Source organism: Aquila chrysaetos, chromosome 12 (assembly GCF_900496995.4).
Source record: "Aquila chrysaetos chrysaetos chromosome 12, bAquChr1.4, whole genome shotgun sequence".
Lineage (NCBI taxonomy): Eukaryota > Metazoa > Chordata > Aves > Accipitriformes > Accipitridae > Aquila > Aquila chrysaetos.
Genome location: NC_044015.1, coordinates 17,753,968 through 17,775,180, shown reverse-complemented (window position 1 = coordinate 17,775,180; position 21,213 = coordinate 17,753,968). Strand labels below are relative to the sequence as shown.

At 38.9% G+C, this 21,213-nt stretch overlaps 1 protein-coding gene and 1 long non-coding RNA gene across 4 annotated transcripts in view; one reads left to right on the top strand and one right to left on the bottom strand.

Moving 5' to 3' along the window:
• PTPRC (protein tyrosine phosphatase receptor type C) overlaps positions 1–21,213 on the bottom strand; it is a 70,228-nt gene that overhangs the window by 23,593 nt on the left and 25,422 nt on the right. Inside the window, exons 2-14 of one of the 3 annotated variants that reach the window (XM_041127674.1) lie at positions 16,836–16,941; positions 16,679–16,720; positions 9,741–9,836; positions 8,841–8,936; positions 8,516–8,541; positions 7,928–8,066; positions 7,062–7,148; positions 5,673–5,705; positions 4,649–4,867; positions 3,945–4,049; positions 2,919–3,053; positions 1,924–2,049; positions 594–749 (exon numbers count right to left, since the gene is read on the bottom strand). In XM_041127674.1, coding sequence (XP_040983608.1) covers positions 594–749; positions 1,924–2,049; positions 2,919–3,053; positions 3,945–4,049; positions 4,649–4,867; positions 5,673–5,705; positions 7,062–7,148; positions 7,928–8,066; positions 8,516–8,541; positions 8,841–8,936; positions 9,741–9,836; positions 16,679–16,720; positions 16,836–16,941 — 1,366 coding nt within the window. Of the gene's footprint in view, positions 1–593; positions 750–1,923; positions 2,050–2,918; positions 3,054–3,944; positions 4,050–4,648; positions 4,868–5,672; positions 5,706–7,061; positions 7,149–7,927; positions 8,067–8,514; positions 8,542–8,840; positions 8,937–9,740; positions 9,837–16,678; positions 16,721–16,835; positions 16,942–21,213 lie in introns of all 3 variants that reach the window. The other 2 variants (XM_030033069.2, XM_030033070.2) reach the window with 2 other exon arrangements.
• LOC115349177 lies at positions 18,525–20,812 on the top strand. Its single transcript, XR_003926017.2, has 3 exons — positions 18,525–18,636; positions 19,449–19,504; positions 20,367–20,812. It is a non-coding gene; the product is annotated as an uncharacterized LOC115349177 (long non-coding RNA).

Sequence of the window (21,213 nt, the reverse complement as noted above, 5' to 3'; positions counted from 1 at the left end):
ACTTCGGGGGTAAGCTTTTGAAAGTATAGCCCCAAAAAGGTGCACAGACCTTTCTGACAGCACAAGGGTTGTCACACATTTGGCTTTAACCTAATGTGGAGTCTTAGAAGCCAACTGTGTATATGTACATCCAAACTAACCGAAACCTGGTACACACATCAGTATTGGTGCAGCCTGGGTAATGCACATCTGCTTTGAGCAAACAGGCAGCTACAGAACACCTGTCATGCCACAAAGGAAAAACAAATGTTTTTCATTCTCATTTTGTTTAATTTGAATCTTTCCTTTAGATTGGGACATAATGCTTTCTAAAATCTTATCGTGAATTTCAAACAAATGCAGAATTTCTTTAAAAAAATCTGGTATATATAAGAAGAACACTAATACTAAATGCATAATTAAAAATAGATTAGCATTAAGTAATTAAAAAAGAAACTAATGACATGAATGTCAATAAAATTCTTTTAATGTTAATCAGTTTCTTGGCTAATAGGAATAACATATATAAAATATAATGAAGTACAATAAGAAAGTACATATTCCCTGTGTTAGTATCAGCCTTGTTCATAACAGTTAGCAAACAAGTGACTTACCTGCTGATTTTGTTGTAAACTTACATCTTCCAGTTTTTCCCATAAATATGTTGCTATTATATTTGCTGTTTGTATATGGAGTCACATATACAGAACCTTCTTTATAAGGTTCTAATTTATGGCAAATAAAGCTAGTTGTGTTGACAAATTCTGGCTCTTTAAGAAAAAATGAAAAATGAAATCAATTAATGAAATTTATGTTAGGAGCACAGGAACTCTTACACTTCATCAGAGCTACCTGAAAACACTGTCATGTGCACTTCGATTTTAATTTCCTTGTACTTGGTTGGTTTGTCTTGCTCACTAATGCTAAGTGAAGGGTCAGGAAGAGGAAGATATATATTCCCCAATCAGAAAGGTAGAAAGTTGAGGTTTTGTTTTGTTTTTTACTTTCTCAGTATGTCATTTAAATGGGTGTAATTAAAAAATAACATAAAGTGCATTGATAAAGAGAGGCTGATATTTCTTCTGTGTTCAGCTTGCGAAGGGGTTAGTAGACACACGTCAAAAGTCACTCTGCACACTGGGCAAGTCTGTTCTGGTATGATGCGAGAGATGTGTGCTTTTGTTAGGGGCAAGCAGGACAGAAAGAATTGCATGAGAAACAACATGAGCAAAGCTATCGCCCACACTGCAGCTGGGGCTTTGGTGGCTTGGGGAACTGGGGAGCAATGGCCTCTCCATCTTTCCTTCTGGCTGCTTCAGATGTGACCTCCCCGCACCCCAGTATAATACCTCACTCTCCTACACTGGCCAAGCCAGACCAACCAGAGAAACTGGTGCATGGGGCTGCCGCCCTTTTTGGTAGTGGTCAAATTTGGGGCATGGAGAATGGGAGAGATTATTTCTATCTGGGGAGCACAGGAGATTTACCTATCTAAACATGTATATGCTAACTGCCATACTTCCGACCCCTGACTTTTACATACATTGCTGTTACTCAGAAGGCAGGTCCCTGTCTTCTCAGAGAATATATTAACCAGCTATAGCAGCATTTTCTGAGACAGAAAGCACCATGTTCAAACTGATCAGGCAACTGATGATTTTGTCATAACTTATTCTTAATACAAGAAGCATGAGAACTGAAGGGTGACAGAGCTGTGTCCTGAAATGGTAAACTGAATAACCACATGGTTCACCCGAACAACCTCAAAGGAAAGAAATTTAAACATTTGTGTGTCATCCTTCACCACCCCCTCAAAAAAAAAAAAAAAAAATTATGCACAGTTTGAAGAGATTGCAATATGGTTTGACATTGCATCATGCTTGGTCCTCTGTAAATACTAAAACATGCAATGAATTATTCAATACTGAAGGGGCATATACTTACTGCTGCCATTGCATTTCACGCTATAGCCATGTATAGGACCCTTTGAAATGTTACTAGGTTTATTCCATCTAACTGACACATTTCTGGCATCACAAACCACTGTAAGGTTTTCTGGTGCTTCTGGAGCTGTTGAAAAAAGAAAAATAATGGGGAGGGAAGGAAATGTTTGAATGAAAATGCAAAATATTCCTCTTTGTACCTACTTTGATCAAATTAAATTTCATTGGATACTAAAGCAAGACACCAACAACATGTAATATTTTTCGCAGTCTATTTCATTCAAAGAAATTATACATAAGTATAAACTGAATATATGTAAAAGCATCATATTAGAGTAATTTCATAAATTTAATTAATTCAGGACAAGGTGAATATAGCAATATCACATATTACTAAAATTGTCCAACATTTCCAAATATTTACCTTGTTTTGATTTTCTTATAATTTTAACAAACTTTAAATGTTTGGCCTGAATTTTTATTTGCAGGTTACTTTATTTAGTTGATTTCCTTTTTCATTCAGAAAAACAAAGCTAAGCTATTTCCAAGGGCAATGCTTTGGAAAAACACATCATTTTATCTGGAGACACTCTTTGTAATTGTTTTATCACATCTTGCTTCAAATCAAGAATTTAACACTTGTATTTGACTAGGCCTCCTTTTTTTTTTTTTTTCGTCTTCATTCAAACTTCCTTACATTCGGCCATGTTCTCACCCTCCAAAAGAAAAACCAAATCACAATCTCTGAGAGGAGAGGAAGGCATCAGACTGGAAGACTGAGACCAGGGGTGGAGAGGGAAAGGAAGACTGTGGCTGCAGTCAAAGAACAACCACAAGGGCAGGAGACTGGGCAGGAGGAGCTGGAGGATAACCTGAGAGTGGCTGAGCATGCTGCTCAAAATATATCTTCAACCACAGGAAACACAATAGTGGGATTCATAGTAGGGATTTCCAGAAATATGTGGAACATAAAGCAAAAATAAGCATTACACTTACCACCATAATCTGTTCTTATGGTGAAGGTTTGCTTGACAACCTCGTTTTCAAAAAAACTTACAGTACCAGTGCAGTTGTACTCCTTGTTGGGTGACAAAGCGTTCAGCTCTTTACATTCATTTAATACTGTAAAGTCTTGTGAACATGTAGACACAAAAAGAGTTTTATCAATATTTTTCACAAGTCCAAAAGTACCTGGTACCATTTTAACTGGGATTTTCTCTACCATATTTATTCAATATAATTTGTAATAAACTATCATAATATTCCAAATGGAAAAGTGTACAACTTAATCCAATGACTAGGTTTTAGGTTCTTTTATACTAACTTAGTTTGCATAGATCTTTACTTTTCATCAGTAAAGCTCATATGATTTGACTTTCTAAGAAAACAGTTTTCCCACAAAAATCAAAACATTTCATGGGAGTCTAGCAGAACCCTGGAGCGGCTTCTTAGCTCTTCAGCTCCCTGAAACATGAAATCTCCAGTCCCAGACATTCATCACACATTTTTCCGGGACACGTGAAGACATTCAGCATCCATATCTTCCCTACCACACTAGCTGCCTTTGAGCCAGTGTCTCCTCAGGCTGACTGGTTCCAAGAGCAGGGAGCCTGGACTCTCACCATCCAGGAGCCTACAGAGCCAGCTTTCCGGGTAGTCTGCAAGGGATCAGCTCACAGAAGACCCACAGCTTGCAGGATTTCCAAACTCTCAGCTCCCCTTCAGACCATCAAGCAGGACCTCAAAAACTACAGAAGTCTGCAATTTGTGAAGCTGATAAACTCAGTAAATGAGCTCTCTGGGTTTAAACTTTCCCTAGACTTGCAGTGCGCAGGGACGGTAGTCCCCACCTGGAAATCCCAGAGATTCTGAACAGCCCGTCCCTCAAACTGGCACAATTAATTTAAATCTGCTGCTCTCATATCAAAAGACAACATCAACATCGCTTTCAAAAATAAATAAATAAATAAATAAATAAATAAATAAATAATCAACTTTTAAAATATCTTAGAAGTGTCTTACCTTTGCAGTTAACAGTCACATTAGCACAGGCAAGTGAGTCTTCCCAACATAACTTTGCAGATGTGTTGGTTATATCCCTAACTTTGAAAGGATTCTTGCTGCTCTCTGAAAAGGATTAATACTGTATGTCACTGTGACATTGGCTATATTGATTCTTTAAATAGCAATTTGTTCTTTTATATTTGTTGACTTGTTCTGCAGTACGAAGATACAATTGGCACAGAATAATATACAAAGAATTTAACAAGAAATGGAAAGTAAAAATTGAAAAAGCCTACATGAGATAAAGACACTGCTGGTATTCAAATAATAAATGAAACTTTTAATCCAACAATCTCTTTAGTGAACAAAACATCCAGCATAAATAGTAGCTTTCAAGTGCTGGCTGGTCTTGCTATTGCTAACCATGCTGCATATGGCCAACGTAGTTAAAGTTCCCCTTTTTCCTTTACAATGAGAAAATTACAATTTTTTACATCCTACTTGAGGAAAATACTGTGAGGTTTTAAGATGCAACTTCAAAATGCAAAATATCTTGCAAACCAAGCACAAAGTATGAAAACCTTCTTTCTGATTCTCTGAAAAGAGACAAAAATAGACTAAGAAATCCAGGAAAGCTGAATTACTGCATGTCAAAAAAAAAAAAAAAAAAAAAAAAGAAGAAGAAGAAGAAACTATTAAAACCAAAAACTTTCTATACCTACCAGGCGGAATAGTAAAATAAATGTCTGTGCAATTTTTAACTCTAACAGTGTATCTCATGCATCTCTGAAGTTTTATTATATTGGTGCTGGAATTCACAGTTATGTTCTTGTTAGCCCACAAAATAACATATTCTCTGTTTTTTCTGAGATTTCGCAGTATAACTTCAACCATATTATTCTCGTCTTTTCCATTTCCTATGCTGTAGTTCATATGATCAACTGAAAGAAAAAGATAAAATAGCAAACAATGATTTTATGACAATTTTTAAGAATCATTAAATGTTTTATGGCACTGCCAGCACCATATGTGTTTTAAGAATCAGAAAATACAGCAAAATTAGCTGCTCTTTATTCTTTACTTTTTTTTATTTTATTTATCTTTTACTTTAAAAAATTGTTTACTCAAAACAGAAAATTTCCTTAGGAAAATATTCTTTTAAATAATTCTCTAGTTAGAAAAACTAAAGAATTAAAAAGATGAACATTCCAGAACCCAATTTGCTTCAATTTAAAATGTCAGTTCAAAATGAAATATTTTGACAGATTGAATCATTTGCTTGAACAGAAATTTCAAATTTTCTTATTCAAAGCATTTCATAACCACCTAGTAAATAATGGCTATAGTCTATTCCTGAAAATTAGAAAGAAGAGGTCTCTAATTCTGAAAAGAGATAAACCCATGTCCAAACTTTAGGGGTTTTTTTAGTTATGAATTGCAGTTTGCAGCATATGATTATCAGCATGATGGGGAAAAATTAGAGAGCGCCCAGTGGAATAAAGTCAGATCTCTTCTGCAGCCCTGATATCAACAGCCTAGAGCAGGGCAATTTAACAGAACTATAAAAGTAGCTGAGAAGAATATAAATATTAATAACTTTAATCCTACTCTTCCAGAATCAGAAGACAGTTTATAAAATAACCTGAGATGCTAACTGATCAGTTTTCCTGATCAGTTTTCTGTATTTGAGTTTACTGATTTGGTCAAATTGCAAGACTGAGGAAAAATAAGGGGTTTGGTTCTTACCACAAGGTTCTTCAGTTGTCACTATGGGAGCTTCTATAAGAAAAGAAAACAAAACAAAGGTGTAGCTCAGCAGGTTTGTTTTTTTTTTCACAGAGCATTGGAGGAGGGTGACTGGTACTGCTCAAAACTCTTCATTCAATATATTCAATACAAGTAATTGTATTTAGCACTCCACTCACATTCAAAAAGGGGAAGAAAACAACCTCATTTTTAACTAGTTGTTGTAGGGATCATGTGTCTTTCATCATTTTCCAGTGACATCACTGACTACAAATCAAACTGGTTATTAATAACATTTCTGCATACAAAGTTACACAAGAATATTCCAAAATCACTCAATCTCATAGCAATATGATAAGCTGTAGCAGTTTCCCAGGATAAGTACGCTGTGGAACGGCTAACTGAACAGTAGCCAGTGTCACCAAAGAAACAAAATTTACCTACTTTTTGTACAGCTACTCTTACATTTGGAAAGAGATTTATGCAACAGTACAGATCGTTTTACAACTATTTTTACACTGAAATACCCAAAAGAAGTTATGAGCTGGTATTTAGAAAATCCATACAGAAGCTTGAGCAAAGAACTTCATCCTGAAAACAATTACTTAAAATATATTAAGGTATAAGTATTACCAAAAGAGACTGACGTCTAATTTTTTTCATAGAAGGTAGGCCCTAGATTTGCATCCCTCCAGGCTGGGAGTCATCTGGCTGAATAATTGCCCTAATGAGAGGGTAAACTGAGAGGGTCCAGTGGAGGGTTACCAAGATGGTTAGGGGCAGAAAATCCACAAGTAAAAGCTAAGTTCAGTCTGTCAAAGAGCTGACAGCAGCCTACAGCTACTTGAAGGGCAGTTACAAAGATGGTAGGAGTCCAACTCCTGGATGTACTTTGCTCAAGCACACACATTATTTTACTGACCTGAGTAATTCCTGACAGCCCAATTGCAACAATAATGTGTGTAAGTGCTTGCAATATTAGATCCCAAGAAAATGTTAATGCTGAGTGAAACAAAAGGGAAGCCACCAGAAAACAGAGAAACATACAGATCTTGGATGTATTCATACTTTTTTGCTGCTTGGGCAAATTTCTGTGAATATCAAGAGGAGTACTGACACAGTAATTGACAGATTTACCCTCCTGCTATGCTGCTGTGTGGAAATAACTTCTATTTTTCACTTGTTTGACAAGTAGCAAATCTGGTGTCTTTAATATTACTCATAAACTATTAATAAGATTCCTAAAAACCCCCTTAAGTTTAATGCAGTTGTATGCTTAATTTGTATGCTTAAGTTTGATAAAAGAAATTCAGAACGAATTCCCTCATTCTAACACATTTTCTGTGCTTGCAGTATCGTAACTGTCATAACTGTGTGCAAGTTTGTCACCTATTGTGTGAGTGGGGATGATCCCAGTGTTTGCTGGCATGCTGACTGGTGAGATGGTGCTGTGCAAGGATGTTGAATTGTAATCATCTGTAAGGAAATAAACAACATATCAGCATTAAAAAGTAAAATTCATTATATCATACGGCTATGTCATCAGAAATGTCTTACGCTACAGCCCTTCTCCACTTTTTTTTCTTCCAGGATTTTTGTAATTTAGAGAAGAGTGCTGAAAGAAAAATCACGTTAATACATCCAATAGAACAGAAACTGAGTATTTAAATAGAAAGCAAATTTTTAGGAATATACAACTTATTAATGGATTTTGCAGTGTACAAGGACAATTTTTTGTGTCATTATTTAGGGATAATCCAGGATGGAGTCAACATAAAAATGGCATGAATAATTGTGAACTGGGAAAAACTAAAACATTTTGCTATATTCTTACAGTAAAACACAATTATGAATAGTGCTTGTTCTCCTTCAAAAACAAGTGCTCCAATAGTGTTCATTTGCCAGATGACATACCTCGCTCACGATATTACTTATTATATTGCATTATTTACCTCCCTGCTTATAAACCACTGACAGATTTCTACATTCTCTTTTAGGTCCATTCCTATTGCTATTGCTTTGGCAACAGCCTTGTTGACAGCAGCTGGCATTTGGTACTACTGTGATGACTACAAGGCCTGGCCATCAAATAGCAGATGTCGGAAATATTTCTGGTATTGCCACTATGCCAAATTGCAGATACCTTTTCTATTTGATGAACCATAAGGTGAAAAAGGCTACCCTGAGGCTGAATTACTTAGTTTTCCGCTACAGTTCAGAGAGTAGCGAGTGGCATCTAAAGGAAGACAGAAAACCTGATGAAGCATTCTTGAAGGCAATGGGAGTGCGTGTGGTCAGGGCAGGAGTGCTGCTGCGTGGTGGGTTGCTGAGTCCCACGGCAGGGACAGAGCCTGCGTGCGTGGAAAGGTATGTGCTGTTTGCAGGAGAGACACCGGTGGTGAGAGGTACAGCAGTTTCATTAATGCTTTGGAGGCTGCCCAGCCAAAGAGGGACACAAAGCTGCACAAAACACAGAACTGCTGTGCTGGAGCGCTCTTGTACTGAGGCACTGTGAATTTGTTAGCAAGCAAAGGCACACTAAACGCTCAAGTTGTTAGGGGTCCAACAGGTGTCAGCTGAACATTCAGTAAGTATAACCCTTTTTGGCGCTGACTGCACCTCTTTCATGCTAAATGCTGTGTTTTAAAATATACTCAAATTCATGACTCAAAACCAGACCTGTCTGACATTCTTGTCTCTTAAGACAGCATATTTCATTTCACTGGGCTGAATGAAAAGGCATTACACACTCTGTAAGATAACTGCACACAGGAGAAGGAAAGAAGAAATGATCAGAAAAAACATCAACCCAGTTCTGTCATGTAAATAAAAAGTTTCTTACCAGGTGTAGTCGCTGCTGGCTCAACTCCTTAACAAGAGAAAGAGAGAGAAAAAGTGTAAATTAAACTTTCAAGGAATTGAACACAATCATATGCCAAAAATATAAAAAGAAACATTCCTTCCTTCCAACTATCAGCTGAGCTTTCCCCAGGGAATTGCACATTCTTAAGTAATATTGGTCACATTAAAAAATCACTCTTCCTTGAGACAGGAGTCTGTGCTGTGCAGCCTGAGGGGTGGAGACAGCATCAGGAAGGCTGCGGTGGATGCCAGTTCAGCTGAAACAGGAGAGGAGCAGCAGTGCCACAGTCCCAAATTCTTCGTTACCTTCAGTGGTGCCTGGAGGTGAGAGTGATGTGGAGCGTGCAGGTGGAGGTGACATAAGGGAGGGAGAGTTGGTGTTTGCCAGATTTTCATCTCCTGCTGCACAGTGGGGAAAAAATATCATCAGGTGAGCAATGCATGAAAGTGAGAAGCTCATTGCAAGCAGAAAGACTGCCAGCTGCTCTCTGAATTATATTTCTCCCTCCAGCACTGGCAAAATGAACACATCTACATTGCTCTCCAGTTCCTGCACAGGCTGTGCAGCACATCTGCTTGGATTTATTGCAAGAGCATGGCTTGCGATTAGGTCTGCAAGACCACTAAGTCCAAATTTCCACCAGTCTGTCTGAGATGCCTTTGTGGCAAAGAGGTTGGATCATCCTTTAGCAAGGTGTGGGGGATGCACTGATTTCAGGTATTTGAAAACACCAGCTGAAGGGGATGAATTAATGCGCAGCTTGCAAAAACCCCAGACTGATTGGGGTATTTTTGTTTCATGTTGTTGACCCAAGAAGGACCCTCTTCCCACAATCATCAAATACTGCTGTGGTGCCCGAGGAGCTCTGCATGAATTGCAGGAAAGTGTCACTGTGACAGCTCAGCATGAAAATCTCATCTGAGAGCTCAAGGGGAAGAGGTGTCCATAAGGAAAACATGAACTCGTAACAACTGCTTTCTTTGAAAAATGTGTTTCAAATCCCCACCTTTGACTTAATTAAAATAAAAAACCTAAATATGTCCTCATCATATTAACAAATTTTGCAGTAATATAATTGACTTCAGACAATGTAAATCACCAGCTTGCTTTAACAGTGATGGAGTTAACCAATGTATGATAGAAGTAGATGCCAGTTCAGCTAAAGCAGAAGAGCAGCGATGCCACGGTCCTGAATTCACCGTTACCTTCAGTGGTGCCTGGAGGTGAGAGTGATGTGGAGCGTGCAGGTGGAGGTGACACAGAGGAGGGAGAGCTGGTGTTTGCCAGATTTTCATCTCCTGCTGCACAGTGGGGAAAAGATATCACCAGGTGAGCAAAACATGAAGGTGAGAAGTTCATCTGTATTAGAAAAAGGCCAATAGTTTGTATGGCTTTCTCCGAACCACATTTCTCAGGACAGATTTGACTGGGGGATAGTTAAATGTTTTCATGTTTATCAATGCATTTTGCAATACCAAAAGCTAAAACCCTCAACATATTTTGCATCATCACACAGCAGTGTATACAAGTACAAGCAATATCAACAAATAGAGGGTGACTTTTCACTGAATGAAGAATGACTTTATTGCTAAGAAGAGATACCAACACATTTTTCTCATTGTCTAGGAAAAAACCTACCTGTATATAATCCTCACTATACAAGAGCTGGAAAGCCAAGCCTCGATATTCCTGAAAGCCACTTACTTTCCCTAATATTAATTTCTAAATGGCAGTGCCTTTCCCGGACCATCCTGCTGATATTTAAAAATCTCTCCAAATAACTTTTATCTCCATGTTATAAATTACCTCCTGACTTGAGCTGGGAGCTATGATCTTTTCACACCTATAAAAACAAGCCTCATTTTTACACTCTGCTTTGAAATCCTGACCCCCCAAAATTTTGTATTTGTGTAATGTAAATTTCTGTTGCAAGAAAGGGAGACAAAAATAAATGGCAATGGCTGGAACCATGAGTTTGTTCTCATCACTATATCTTTTACTCATTTTGAGGATTAGAAGCTTCCACTTTGACATAAGAATCCTGAAATCCTCCCAAAAGTATGTCTGTTCCCTCAAGATGTCTCTCTCTAACACAGCCTGATATGCTTTCAGCAAGGAACAAACCCACTTGTTCACACATTCCTTGCTGTGACTGTCCACAAACTTTCATCCGCTTGTTTGGCTCTTCCTTTCTCTCCCTTTTTCTACTAGTTGTTTCCCACTATGTTTCTTTGCTGATTTTTTTTTTGGGGGGGGGGGGGGATAAAGTGTGGTTTTGTTGTGGTTTAACCCCAGCCAGCAACTAAGCACCACGCAGCCGCTCACTCACTTCCTCCCCCACCCAGTGGGATGGGGGAGAAAATCGGGAAAAGAAGTAAAACTCGTGGGTTGAGATAAGAACGGTTTAATAGAACAGAAAAGAAGAAACTAATAATGATAATTACAACACTAATAAAATGACAACAGCAATAATAAAAGCATTGGAATGTACAAATGATGCGCAGTGCAATTGCTCACCACCCGCTGATCGACACCCAGTTAGTCCCAGAGTGGCGATTCCCCCCCCCCCCCCAGTTCCTATACTAGATGTGACATCACACGGTATGGAATACCCCGTTGGCCAGTTTGGTCAGCTGCCCTGGCTGTGTCCTGTGCCAACCTCTTGTGCCCCTCCAGCTTTCTCACTGGCTGGGCATGACAAGCTGAAAAATCCTTGACTTTAGTCTAAACATTACTTAGCAACAACTGAAAATATCAGTGTTATCAACATTCTTCTCATACTGAACTCAAAACATAGCACTGTGCCAGCTACTAGGAAGACAATTAACTCTATCCCAGCTGAAACCAGGACAGTTTTTCAGATAACACTTCACTGTTTATAATTTCCCTGTTATTCCCTGTTACTTCAGCTTCCCTACATGGTACTTCACAACTGTTGTAGCTCTGCTCTTTTGAAAATAAACTCCTTCAACCTTTAAAGCAAAAATCCAGGTTTATGTGAAAAACTGCAATACTTATGAAGGATACATGTTCTGTTGCTCTGTTCATGTGCCAGCATGAAAACCATGTCTCTCATCTCTGACACAGAAGCTCAACATAGGCAGATCTCCTGGGACTCCAGAGATTTTCCTTATCGACCCAACAAGCAGCAGCACACGTCTTGGCTGCTCAATAGCCACCACAGATTCTGCACTCCGTATGGACAGTTCAGAAGACCAGCAACAGCCATTAAGAAAACACGACCAGTGATGACAAAGTCATCTATGGAGAGCGAGCAATTTCTTTATGCTCAGAACTGTCATGAAATGTATATAAGACATGGTATAAAAATGAATGTAAACAAAAGCTAAAATCTTGTAAGTACTTTTCTAGTGAGCAGTTCAATTTGTTGTGGGCTGTACATTATTCAAGATCTCTTCCTAAAAATTAAAATTTGGAAAAAGCCAGTAGTTTGATATTTTAAAGAAAAAGCATCAACAGAAGTCAAATGAAGCTCAGCTGGAAATAGTAACGCAGAACTAGCTACTTCATTCTTTATTGAAGTGGGGACGGGTGCTGCCTAAAATCTGGTCAATGAGATGAGGATATGGGCCTGCCTATAGTTTGTCTGAAATCATATGAAACTGTCAAAATAAAATTGCTCTTAATTGTAAGAATATAATCTGTAAAAAATGCAGTAGACTGACAACAGACTGAATAACACCAGTTTAGAAGCCACTATATTAACAGCTTTAGTATGTTAAGTCATTTATATCTATGTATCTCCACTGAAACACAGGACCACGTATACTTTTCAGAGCTACAGAATGTTAGCAGATGAAGCTTCCTAACCTGAGAGTTGTCACAGATAAGAAACAAAACCAGAGATGATCTTTTGAACTATCAATGTATCTTCAGCATCTGAAATCTCTGGTAAGGACTGGAACATTTATTAACAGCAATTGTATAATCTGACTGTATACGTTAAACTGCCAAGGAACCTTGTAAAAGCTAACATGTACATTCATTCATATTTGCCATGAGCAATTAATTTTCAATGTATTTTCATGTTTTTTAAATTCAGTGTTTGAAAGCTGGCAGTTGGTCACTCTAAATTCCATAATATGATTTTTTTTCTCCAACTGGCTTATCAGGTCAAGAATCAATTATTTCCCCTCCTTCCCAAATCTCACTTTGTTTCAGCACACTAAATATACCTCAAGCCCCAAATTAACTTTCTGTGAGCATCTACACAGATCAACTTCCACTTAAATAACTGTTTCCAAGAAAAGAATAGAAGGAGTTGCAGAAAAAGTCCTAAACGAAACTCTGCTCAGAGATTAGTGAAACATTTAGAAATACTTTTCAAGCTATTTACTGATCTCTAATGCAAACACGATGGAGACAAAAATATATACTTCAAGATTCCCTCTTCCAAGTGAAGATAATATGAGCAAAAGAGAGCTCATAAGCTTGTCACAGTGTTGTATTTCTCGTTGCCTCATTCACCTCCTTAAGATTCCTGTGAAAGTCATTTTCCCCATCCCCTCCCTTGTAAAGTTAGGAATAATGCTACTAGCTTAAATATAGCGTGAGGTTTATTGCTCACTCACGGTGAGAGATGCTAAATGTTACACACAATCATAGAACTCAAGGTTGGAAGTGACCTCAAGAGGTCATCTAGTCCAACTGCCCTGCTCAGACCAGTGTCAACTAGAGCAGATCACCTCTTAAAACAGTTTGGAAATTAATAGTCCTAGATTGCCCTTTTTTCCCCTCCAAATAAGCACTGGCATTTTAACAGAATTTCATGGCAGTTTTATGTCCTTCTAAGCATTTTAAAGGTCTATGATTCTATTCTATTCCATGATTTTTTTATAGCAATGTAATAGGATGCAGTTGAAAAGAATTCAATAGGTGGCACCAGAACACTAAAAAAATCCTCTCAAACAGCAAAGCAGATAGGTTTCCTCATATAACCTTACTGAGACATACTAGGTAAACTGAAGGAAAATAAAGAAGGATCCCAACACACCAGACTGTGTTACTCCAATATTAATAGGCATATTGCTACAATGAATTTATTTTTCCCAAAATGTCCCACAGCTAACAAATATGTGTGAGTTAACCTCGGGTTACCAAAGTTAACCTCAAAGTCAAAACTGTTGACTTGTGTATATTCTAAAACATAACTCTGGAATCTTGAAGGCTGAAATCTAAGAATATATTTAAAATTTAGTAAGGATGTCCAACTCCAGAAAAACATCTGTGTGGTATGAAAGCCTGATAATTACCAAACTAAGCAAGTTGGTCTGGGTTTAAACAGGAACTATCCCAAACCTTTTCTCGAATCTTAAACTGCATCCAGCCATAAGACATTTTTAAGATAATATGCATAGGATAGGCTCAGACAACCCAAGTGAAAAAATTAAAATATACAAAAAGTTCCTACTACTGAAGGAACTTTTCTAAGCTTCCCTTTCTCTTCTCTTGATTTGGCCACCAGTTAGCTCCTGCTGACTTACCCAAAAGATTTCCAACCCATCAGTAATGTTTGAGCAGATCTGGCCTTAGTCGGATGCCCTGCAAAAAGATACAACCAGCATATCCCACAGGCAGATGGGAGCTTGGCTAATCACTTTCGTTCCGTTTCCTCTCTAGCTACCAGTTGGCAGACAGAGTGCAGCTGCTGCTTGAAAGAAAGGTTTTAGATGGAATGACAGGCTGTCAATGAAATATGCCTAAAACGGATAAGCTGACCACCCTTTCTCCTGAAAGCTCAAAGACATACAGGGCCTAGGAGTGACTACTGCATTTTGAAGAAACCTTTCAATGTTCAACAAGAGCAAATGGAAAAACTGTGAAAGAAACCAGGCTACAAAAAAAAGCCAAACACTTCAAACCCCAAGGACAGCAGGCTGTACAGGTCACATTTGGAGGTACAGGAGCTGCTACATCACCGCTGCAGTAGTGACTGCACTCACTGCAGTGAACTGTGGTTGCACCCATGTAAGAATTTACTGCTCACTGCTGTCCTCTCAGGAAAGGCAAATAAAGTGAAAATGCTTTCCACTTGACAGGACCAAGTGACTCAGCAGAAGACAACTCAGACCTAGGGTATGTTAAAAGACACTGTGTTCCATGTAAGTCAAGGGTCTGATCTTCTTGAGCAGAAGGAAGCACCAGCACACACTTCCTGTGCATGTGTGTTACTAAAGGAAACTCCAGCTGATAAGATGGAGATACTGTTTAATCTACATTAAGAGCCTAAAAACATTATCATGTTTATATGGGCAAAAATACATTAGCTGGTGACAGGGAACATGCCTTTTAACTCCATTCTGCTGCTTAATTTGCACAGTAGGTAAAATGGACCTGGTTTTGTATTTCCTGGTGGGCTGGGCAGGGGCCTGCACTTGCATGCCATTAGCTCAGGCTGTCCCCTCTGAGCACAGGAGTGCTGCAGTATTGCATTCCTTGATGCACACAGCATAAAGAAATATGGAAAGGAGGATCCCTTTCTGCTAGTAGTGCACTTGGTGTTTTATCTAGAGTGGTACCATACTCTTCACATCCAGCTACACTCTGTGTTTCTTTGCCAGACCTGGGGAGGGGGCAGAGGAAGTAATCCTTCCTCTCAGCCTTGTGTCTGCAAAACCATTGGCAGACAAACTTTTCTGCCAGGAAAAATGCTTAGTGGTTCTGCAGAGCTGCTGCCCTTTTCCCAGGATCTCTCCACACTTTGGCATCTTGGACAGACCCCAGCAACCCCCACCGAGCAGCACCCTACACAAAGCAGCTAGTCTAGGACCAGATTCTGTCTTCCCTCTTTTTACAGCTGAAGAGCACTGCTTCAGCAAGGTCAGGGCTCTTCACATCTGCACAGAAAGCAACAGGATGTGGTCTACTTGTTCAGATGGAGTAAAGCTCTTTGAGGGGGTCTTCTAGCAAACAGCACAGACATTAGTCAGCTCCACTGCAAGCCAATACTGAACTGCAAAAAAAGAACAGTTCCTGGTGGGAGGTGAAGGGTGAGTAAGGCAAGGAGCCTTAGAAAATGCTGCCAGCCACCCTTCTTTGATTTATTTTTAAACTTCAAGTGGGATAGGATGTAATTCACACCTACTTTAAGGCTCCCTTGTGCTGCCAGAACCAGCTAAAGGGACCTTAAAGTAAATGAGCATCAGGGCCAGAGATGTTATTGCTTCTTTTTGCTGCAAACACGAAATAAAGGGATCCATTGCTACTTTATAAATAAATCTGGGCAGACCTATGAATAGGCTAGCAAACACTTATACATCTGAGTAATTCTATACCACAGAGGACCCCTCAAATTTTATAGGTAGGATCATGTGTGCTGAAATGCTTTCATAATCACAGACTGCAGAATTGTACTTTATTCTTTATCACTAACGCTGGGGAAGAAAAAAAAAAAAAAACAACCCCAAACCATTCCCAGTTTCTGGACAAACTGCTGCTTTTTGAAAATTGATTAAAATAATGCCATATAAAGCTCACATTAAAAATACATGAAATTTTGCATGCTCTGAGTCAAAAAACAAATTACTCTTTTGAGTTCAACATGTAGACACTTCTCAGGTAACTGGGACATTTCAGAGGGTTCTTAAAAAAAAAATGCATATGCTTTTGGTCATTGAAGATGCAGCCACAAAATCACTTTAAAGTAATCCATAATCCAATTGGTAAAAATCTTCATAGCCCTACAGCAATCATAGGTATGCTATACATTTACTGTAGCTGAGAATTAAAACTAAATAGATATTAGAATTTCTATTCCCACAGGCAATATTTACAATATTTATTTTCACCAGAAACTAGGGATAAAAAGTTGAAACTGTAAATTTTAATTTTACAGAAATTCTAAAATATTTTGATTGAGAAATACCAATTGTTTCCTTTTTGCATCAGGATATAACATTCATTCTGACTCCCCAAAATGATAATTAAAATAGTTTCCATTTGAATTGCTCAAAATATTTCCTTTTATACAAATTCACTAATAATTGCCCCCCATAGTGGCTCCTTAACACACTGCAATCATTCTCTAAAAGCCTGATCCTGTCAGTCTTTCCTACCACCTTTAATCTTTGGTTAAAATATATATCTTGGGAGCCAAAGGCTTTTTTGTTCCCAAGATGCCTACCAGTGCTCAGACCTGAATTGCATTGTGGAAGGCATAGTCTTCCTGCAAACCACATCTCAGGAATAAGTGCAGGCCTACACTACAGCTAAATATGATAGGATATGGTATTATTTTTTTAATGAAAATTGACATTTGAATTAATGCTTGTTCATAGTTCCCACCCTCTGTGACCCTCTCCTTGCTGTCCAGCTTCCAGGACAGAAGTTGTCTCTCTCCTCTTCAATTTCAGAGTCAACTATAAGCCTTAAGCAGCATTTACAGCATTGGAGAAGGCGAAAAATTCAAATTAACCAGCAATCAGGTACAAGGGCAGCAGCCAGAAAAAAGAGATAGAAATAAGAATAATTTACAGCTGCAGATATAAGGAGGAACACAATGTTGCAGGCTCAGGAAAGAGGAGGAAGTACAAACATCAAAGTTTGTCAACATTTATCAGCTAAAACAAATTAATACCAAGCATAACTTCTGCTAACATACAGAGCCTGTCTTAAGGAAAGAATAAGAAGAAAAGCACAAGAAAAATACTGACATAATATTTTTTTCTCAGCTAACCTGAAATCAAATGAAATATTTCTGACCATTTAAAAAAAGGAATCTTCTGATTCAGATGATGCAAAATAAATTTAAGAGTTTAATTTTTCCAGAGAAAAACAGAAATTTCCCTCAAGAAATATTAATTTCATGGAAACAACAATTGTTACCAATGATATCTAGAACTTCTCAAAACCATAAACCTGAAGTAGAACAAAAACTAAAAGCAGCAATTCAAATACTTGTTGCCATGTACACAGTTCTTGCAAACTTAAAATAAATATCCAGGAATATTGTATATTTAGCAGGCAGAAGGAAGGCATTTCTATCAATTGCACTACACTTCAAATGACATCCTCAGTCTTCACAGGAGGACTTTAACTACGGTAACCCACTTGTACGACTACAGCTAATGATGCCTTTGCTGCTCTGTGGTTTCTCTCATGCTGTTTACTTCTGTTTTTCTTCTACAGAACCCTACTCAAAAGGAAGAGGGTGCAGCATACTGTGGTTTAGAGCTTAAGTGCTTCCAAATGGTGAAACTGAGTTACCATAGCACCCACAGGCTCAAGCAATCAGACCTATCTTAGTGCTAAACCACAACTTCTCTAGTGCAGTCATGAAATTTCCCTATTAAACTCCTTTTCACCAAATTTGCATTTGTAATTATTTTTAGTTGTACAGGTTCATTAATATGATACAGTGGGGGGTGCCAATCTTTGGGATACAGTCCAGGCTGCTTTGCAGGGAGTACTTGTCACCATGTGAATTGTCTGCAAGAGGCAAGAATATTAAACCCTAATGTAACAGTTACTTCAACTGTGAAACACTGGCTACCATCCACAGTCATTACTATCATTACTTCAAACTGTGAAACACTGGCTACCATCCACAGTCATTAAGAAACACCTATACATGAGGAATTGAAGATTGGCTGTGATATTTGCTTGGCAATTTTGTGCTACATGCAAAAGAAAAACTGTGCTAATGTTTGCTTTGCCTTTTGTACATTTTCAGTATTTGTGCATGTATAGAGTCAAGAGCCAGACTCACGTAGATACCATACTAAACTTGTCTGTTGTTAAGGGCCAGTCACTTTCATTATGACTTTTCTAGCCCTTCTGTACCTGCCTTGATCTTCCCTTCCCACATCTGCCACAAGCAGAAAGAAACACTTGCTCCATATTGCTCTGCTTAATGACACCAACAGGCTGGTTCTGGATTTGCTGAATGCATATTGTTTACGGCAAGCAGAAAGAGGAAAGAACATGCAACTATTACATTATTCTCTCAATTCCTACTCCCACGTTTTTGCAATTGCTGACTCTATTAGTCCTGGGAAGCTGCTGAGCACAGCTGAAGGCAGCTCAGTTCTCAAGAGTTTTGACCAGAAAAGGAGGCTGCAGCTGAGAACTGACTGACTATTGGTGAGTATGAGGTAGGGGTAAACTTCTACATCTCAGACTATCTCATTGGACCATGGTTTCTTTAAATATCTGATTTGCTTCTCTATCTGACTTTGAGTTCCTTCAAGATAAAAGCATTATCTGGTATTGTAAACCTCTTCCTGACTGCACATTAATTTTCACGTAATTTTGCCAGCAATAGAAAATGGGTCCTTTGCTCTGCAAACCAGAAACAACTTAGAAATATTTCTCTAAACTATCTTTAGTCAGCTCAAAGGTCAAACTGTAAACAGTTTGGTACTGTATGAATAGCAGCATTTTAGCCATTGATAACATAAAGCCTGCTGAAATCAGAAATATTTTCTGTTTAGTAGAGATCTATTAGCATGAAGTCCTTGCATCAACAGCTCTGTACCTACTGGGAGCATTATGTCAGTGGGGAATCTAATCAGTGATTTTCAAAAAGATGCAGCCAGTGATTTTTAAAAAGAAATGAACATTTCTTTTAAGAAATGACATCTGTCTATGAGCTTTTCCTTTTTGTAATAGTATTTTTCTCTGATCCGTTGCTATGTTAAAGACCCCCAAAAAATATCTAACTGGCCTGCGGGGGAGCTGAAGGAGGAGCGCAGATGACAGAGATAAATAGTTGATATTCAGGTGCTCTGAATATCTGTCTCCAACTGACATCAGCTGGATTCACAAATACTTAGCTTTCCTACAAAATAGATTCAAAGTACAATCAAAAATGGAAAGAAAACACATAGGCTCTGAAAAGAGACCATAACATTTCCTTTAATTTTTTTGTTTGGTTGTTTTTTTTGTAACCTTAGATGTGCGTGGCATTCTGAGCCAGTAAAGAGTTTTACATGGAAGTCTGATTTTCAAGGTGAGGTTGCTTCCTCTTAATTTAATTTTATTTATAATGCAGAAATATCAGTATTCCTCAATCCCAATCATAACTGCCTTGTGCTATGTTCTATGGACGCTGTATAAGACAACTCATGCCTGCAAAGGTTTCAGTCAGACAAGATCGGGAAAAGGAAAGGAACATTTCAGGTGTTACAAAGGGAATATTAGGATTAAAAAACAAACAAACCAGCCAACCACAAAACTGGAGACAGGCATTCACAAATTCTTAGAAAAAAATCTATGCTACAAACAGGAGCCCCAAACAATCTAGTACTCTGTAAATTCACAAATCCAGCCTTTTACTATCACAAATAGCTAGTCCCTAACAAGCCATTTCTTTGGTTTTTATGCATTGCAGATTTTTTTTTTAATGTAAAAGGACATATAAAGGTACCACAGGAGTGCCATGGCTTTACCTTGGCCAAGGCCTGAGGGCAGGCCAAGCAGGGCTGAGTGGTGGCAAACAGCCCCATGCCAGCAAGACAGAGTGTGATGAACCACAGAGCAACCCACCAGAGCGCAACACTCAACGCTGCTGCAAAAGTGTAGCGGGGTGTTCCTGGGGGCTGCTCTGACACTCTGACAGCACCTGGCTATCGAGGCCCTCAGCAGTAGGGGCTGGGGACAGAAACAGTCCAGAGCCCCACAAGTCTTTCCAAAGCTGCAGTCACATAATACTTCTGGTTTAGTGACACAGGTGAATGCACAGGCAGCAGCTGCCCTGTTCCCACAGGACAGTTCTTCCACTCACCAAGGTGAAGCTCCCAGTAATTCAGTATTGCTGCAAAAATCACACATTTCAGATAGTGCCCTGAATACAAAATTTCTCACACTTGCAGGAGATGCCAAGTGGCTCACAGGAGTGGTGATCTGAGGACTGCAGTGATGTTTGCTGCTACTGAAGCATCTCTGTTACAGAGCCCAAGGCTGGGGCTGGGGGGAGTCAGCTGCTGTCTTTGATGAGAACAGGGCCCGTGGTTCAGATGAGCACATTGGAGCTGGAGTGAGGATCTGACTATCTGCTCACAAGAATGACATGACTGTTTAATTGAATTCTCTGATGATTGTGCAGTTCAGGATTAAAGAAAACTAGCTGCTTTATTCCACAGCGGAGTAACACACATGCCATTGCTCTGTACCTCCAGTGCACAGTGCTGGGTTTTACTGTGCTCAGTTACTCTGCCTGCACAGTAAAGCCTTTGAAAGATCCTTAACTACAGCAGAAAAGCACAAATCAGAATAAAGATGTGGCACAAAAATTTCATTTTCCAGCCATCTGTCATTTCTATTTCTACAGCCTCTTGCTCCGAGCTTAACAGGACCCTCAGCAGTCCCTATGCTCCATGAGCCAAAGTCCCAGCCTCACATCTCTAAGCAGCAATGCTCTAAACTATCCTGCTAGTCTCAGTCATCTCCTATGACCCAGATTTCTTCCAGCATGAAGAGAAGATCCTAACCAGCACTGGCTGATAGACATCTAGTTCTGTTTCTTAAAAGGATAGAGAGTACAGAGGGAAAAAAAATCACCCAGCTCAGTGGAGAACTGTTCCCATACCAACTCTGCCTGCTGGGCAGTTTCCTCGCCCTCCCAGGTCTGCCAGTGGCAGCCAGCAAACTCCCTTTGTTTCAAGGGAGAGTGATTTTACTTGGTTACTATCCTGACTTTTTTTTTTCCCTCCAGACATT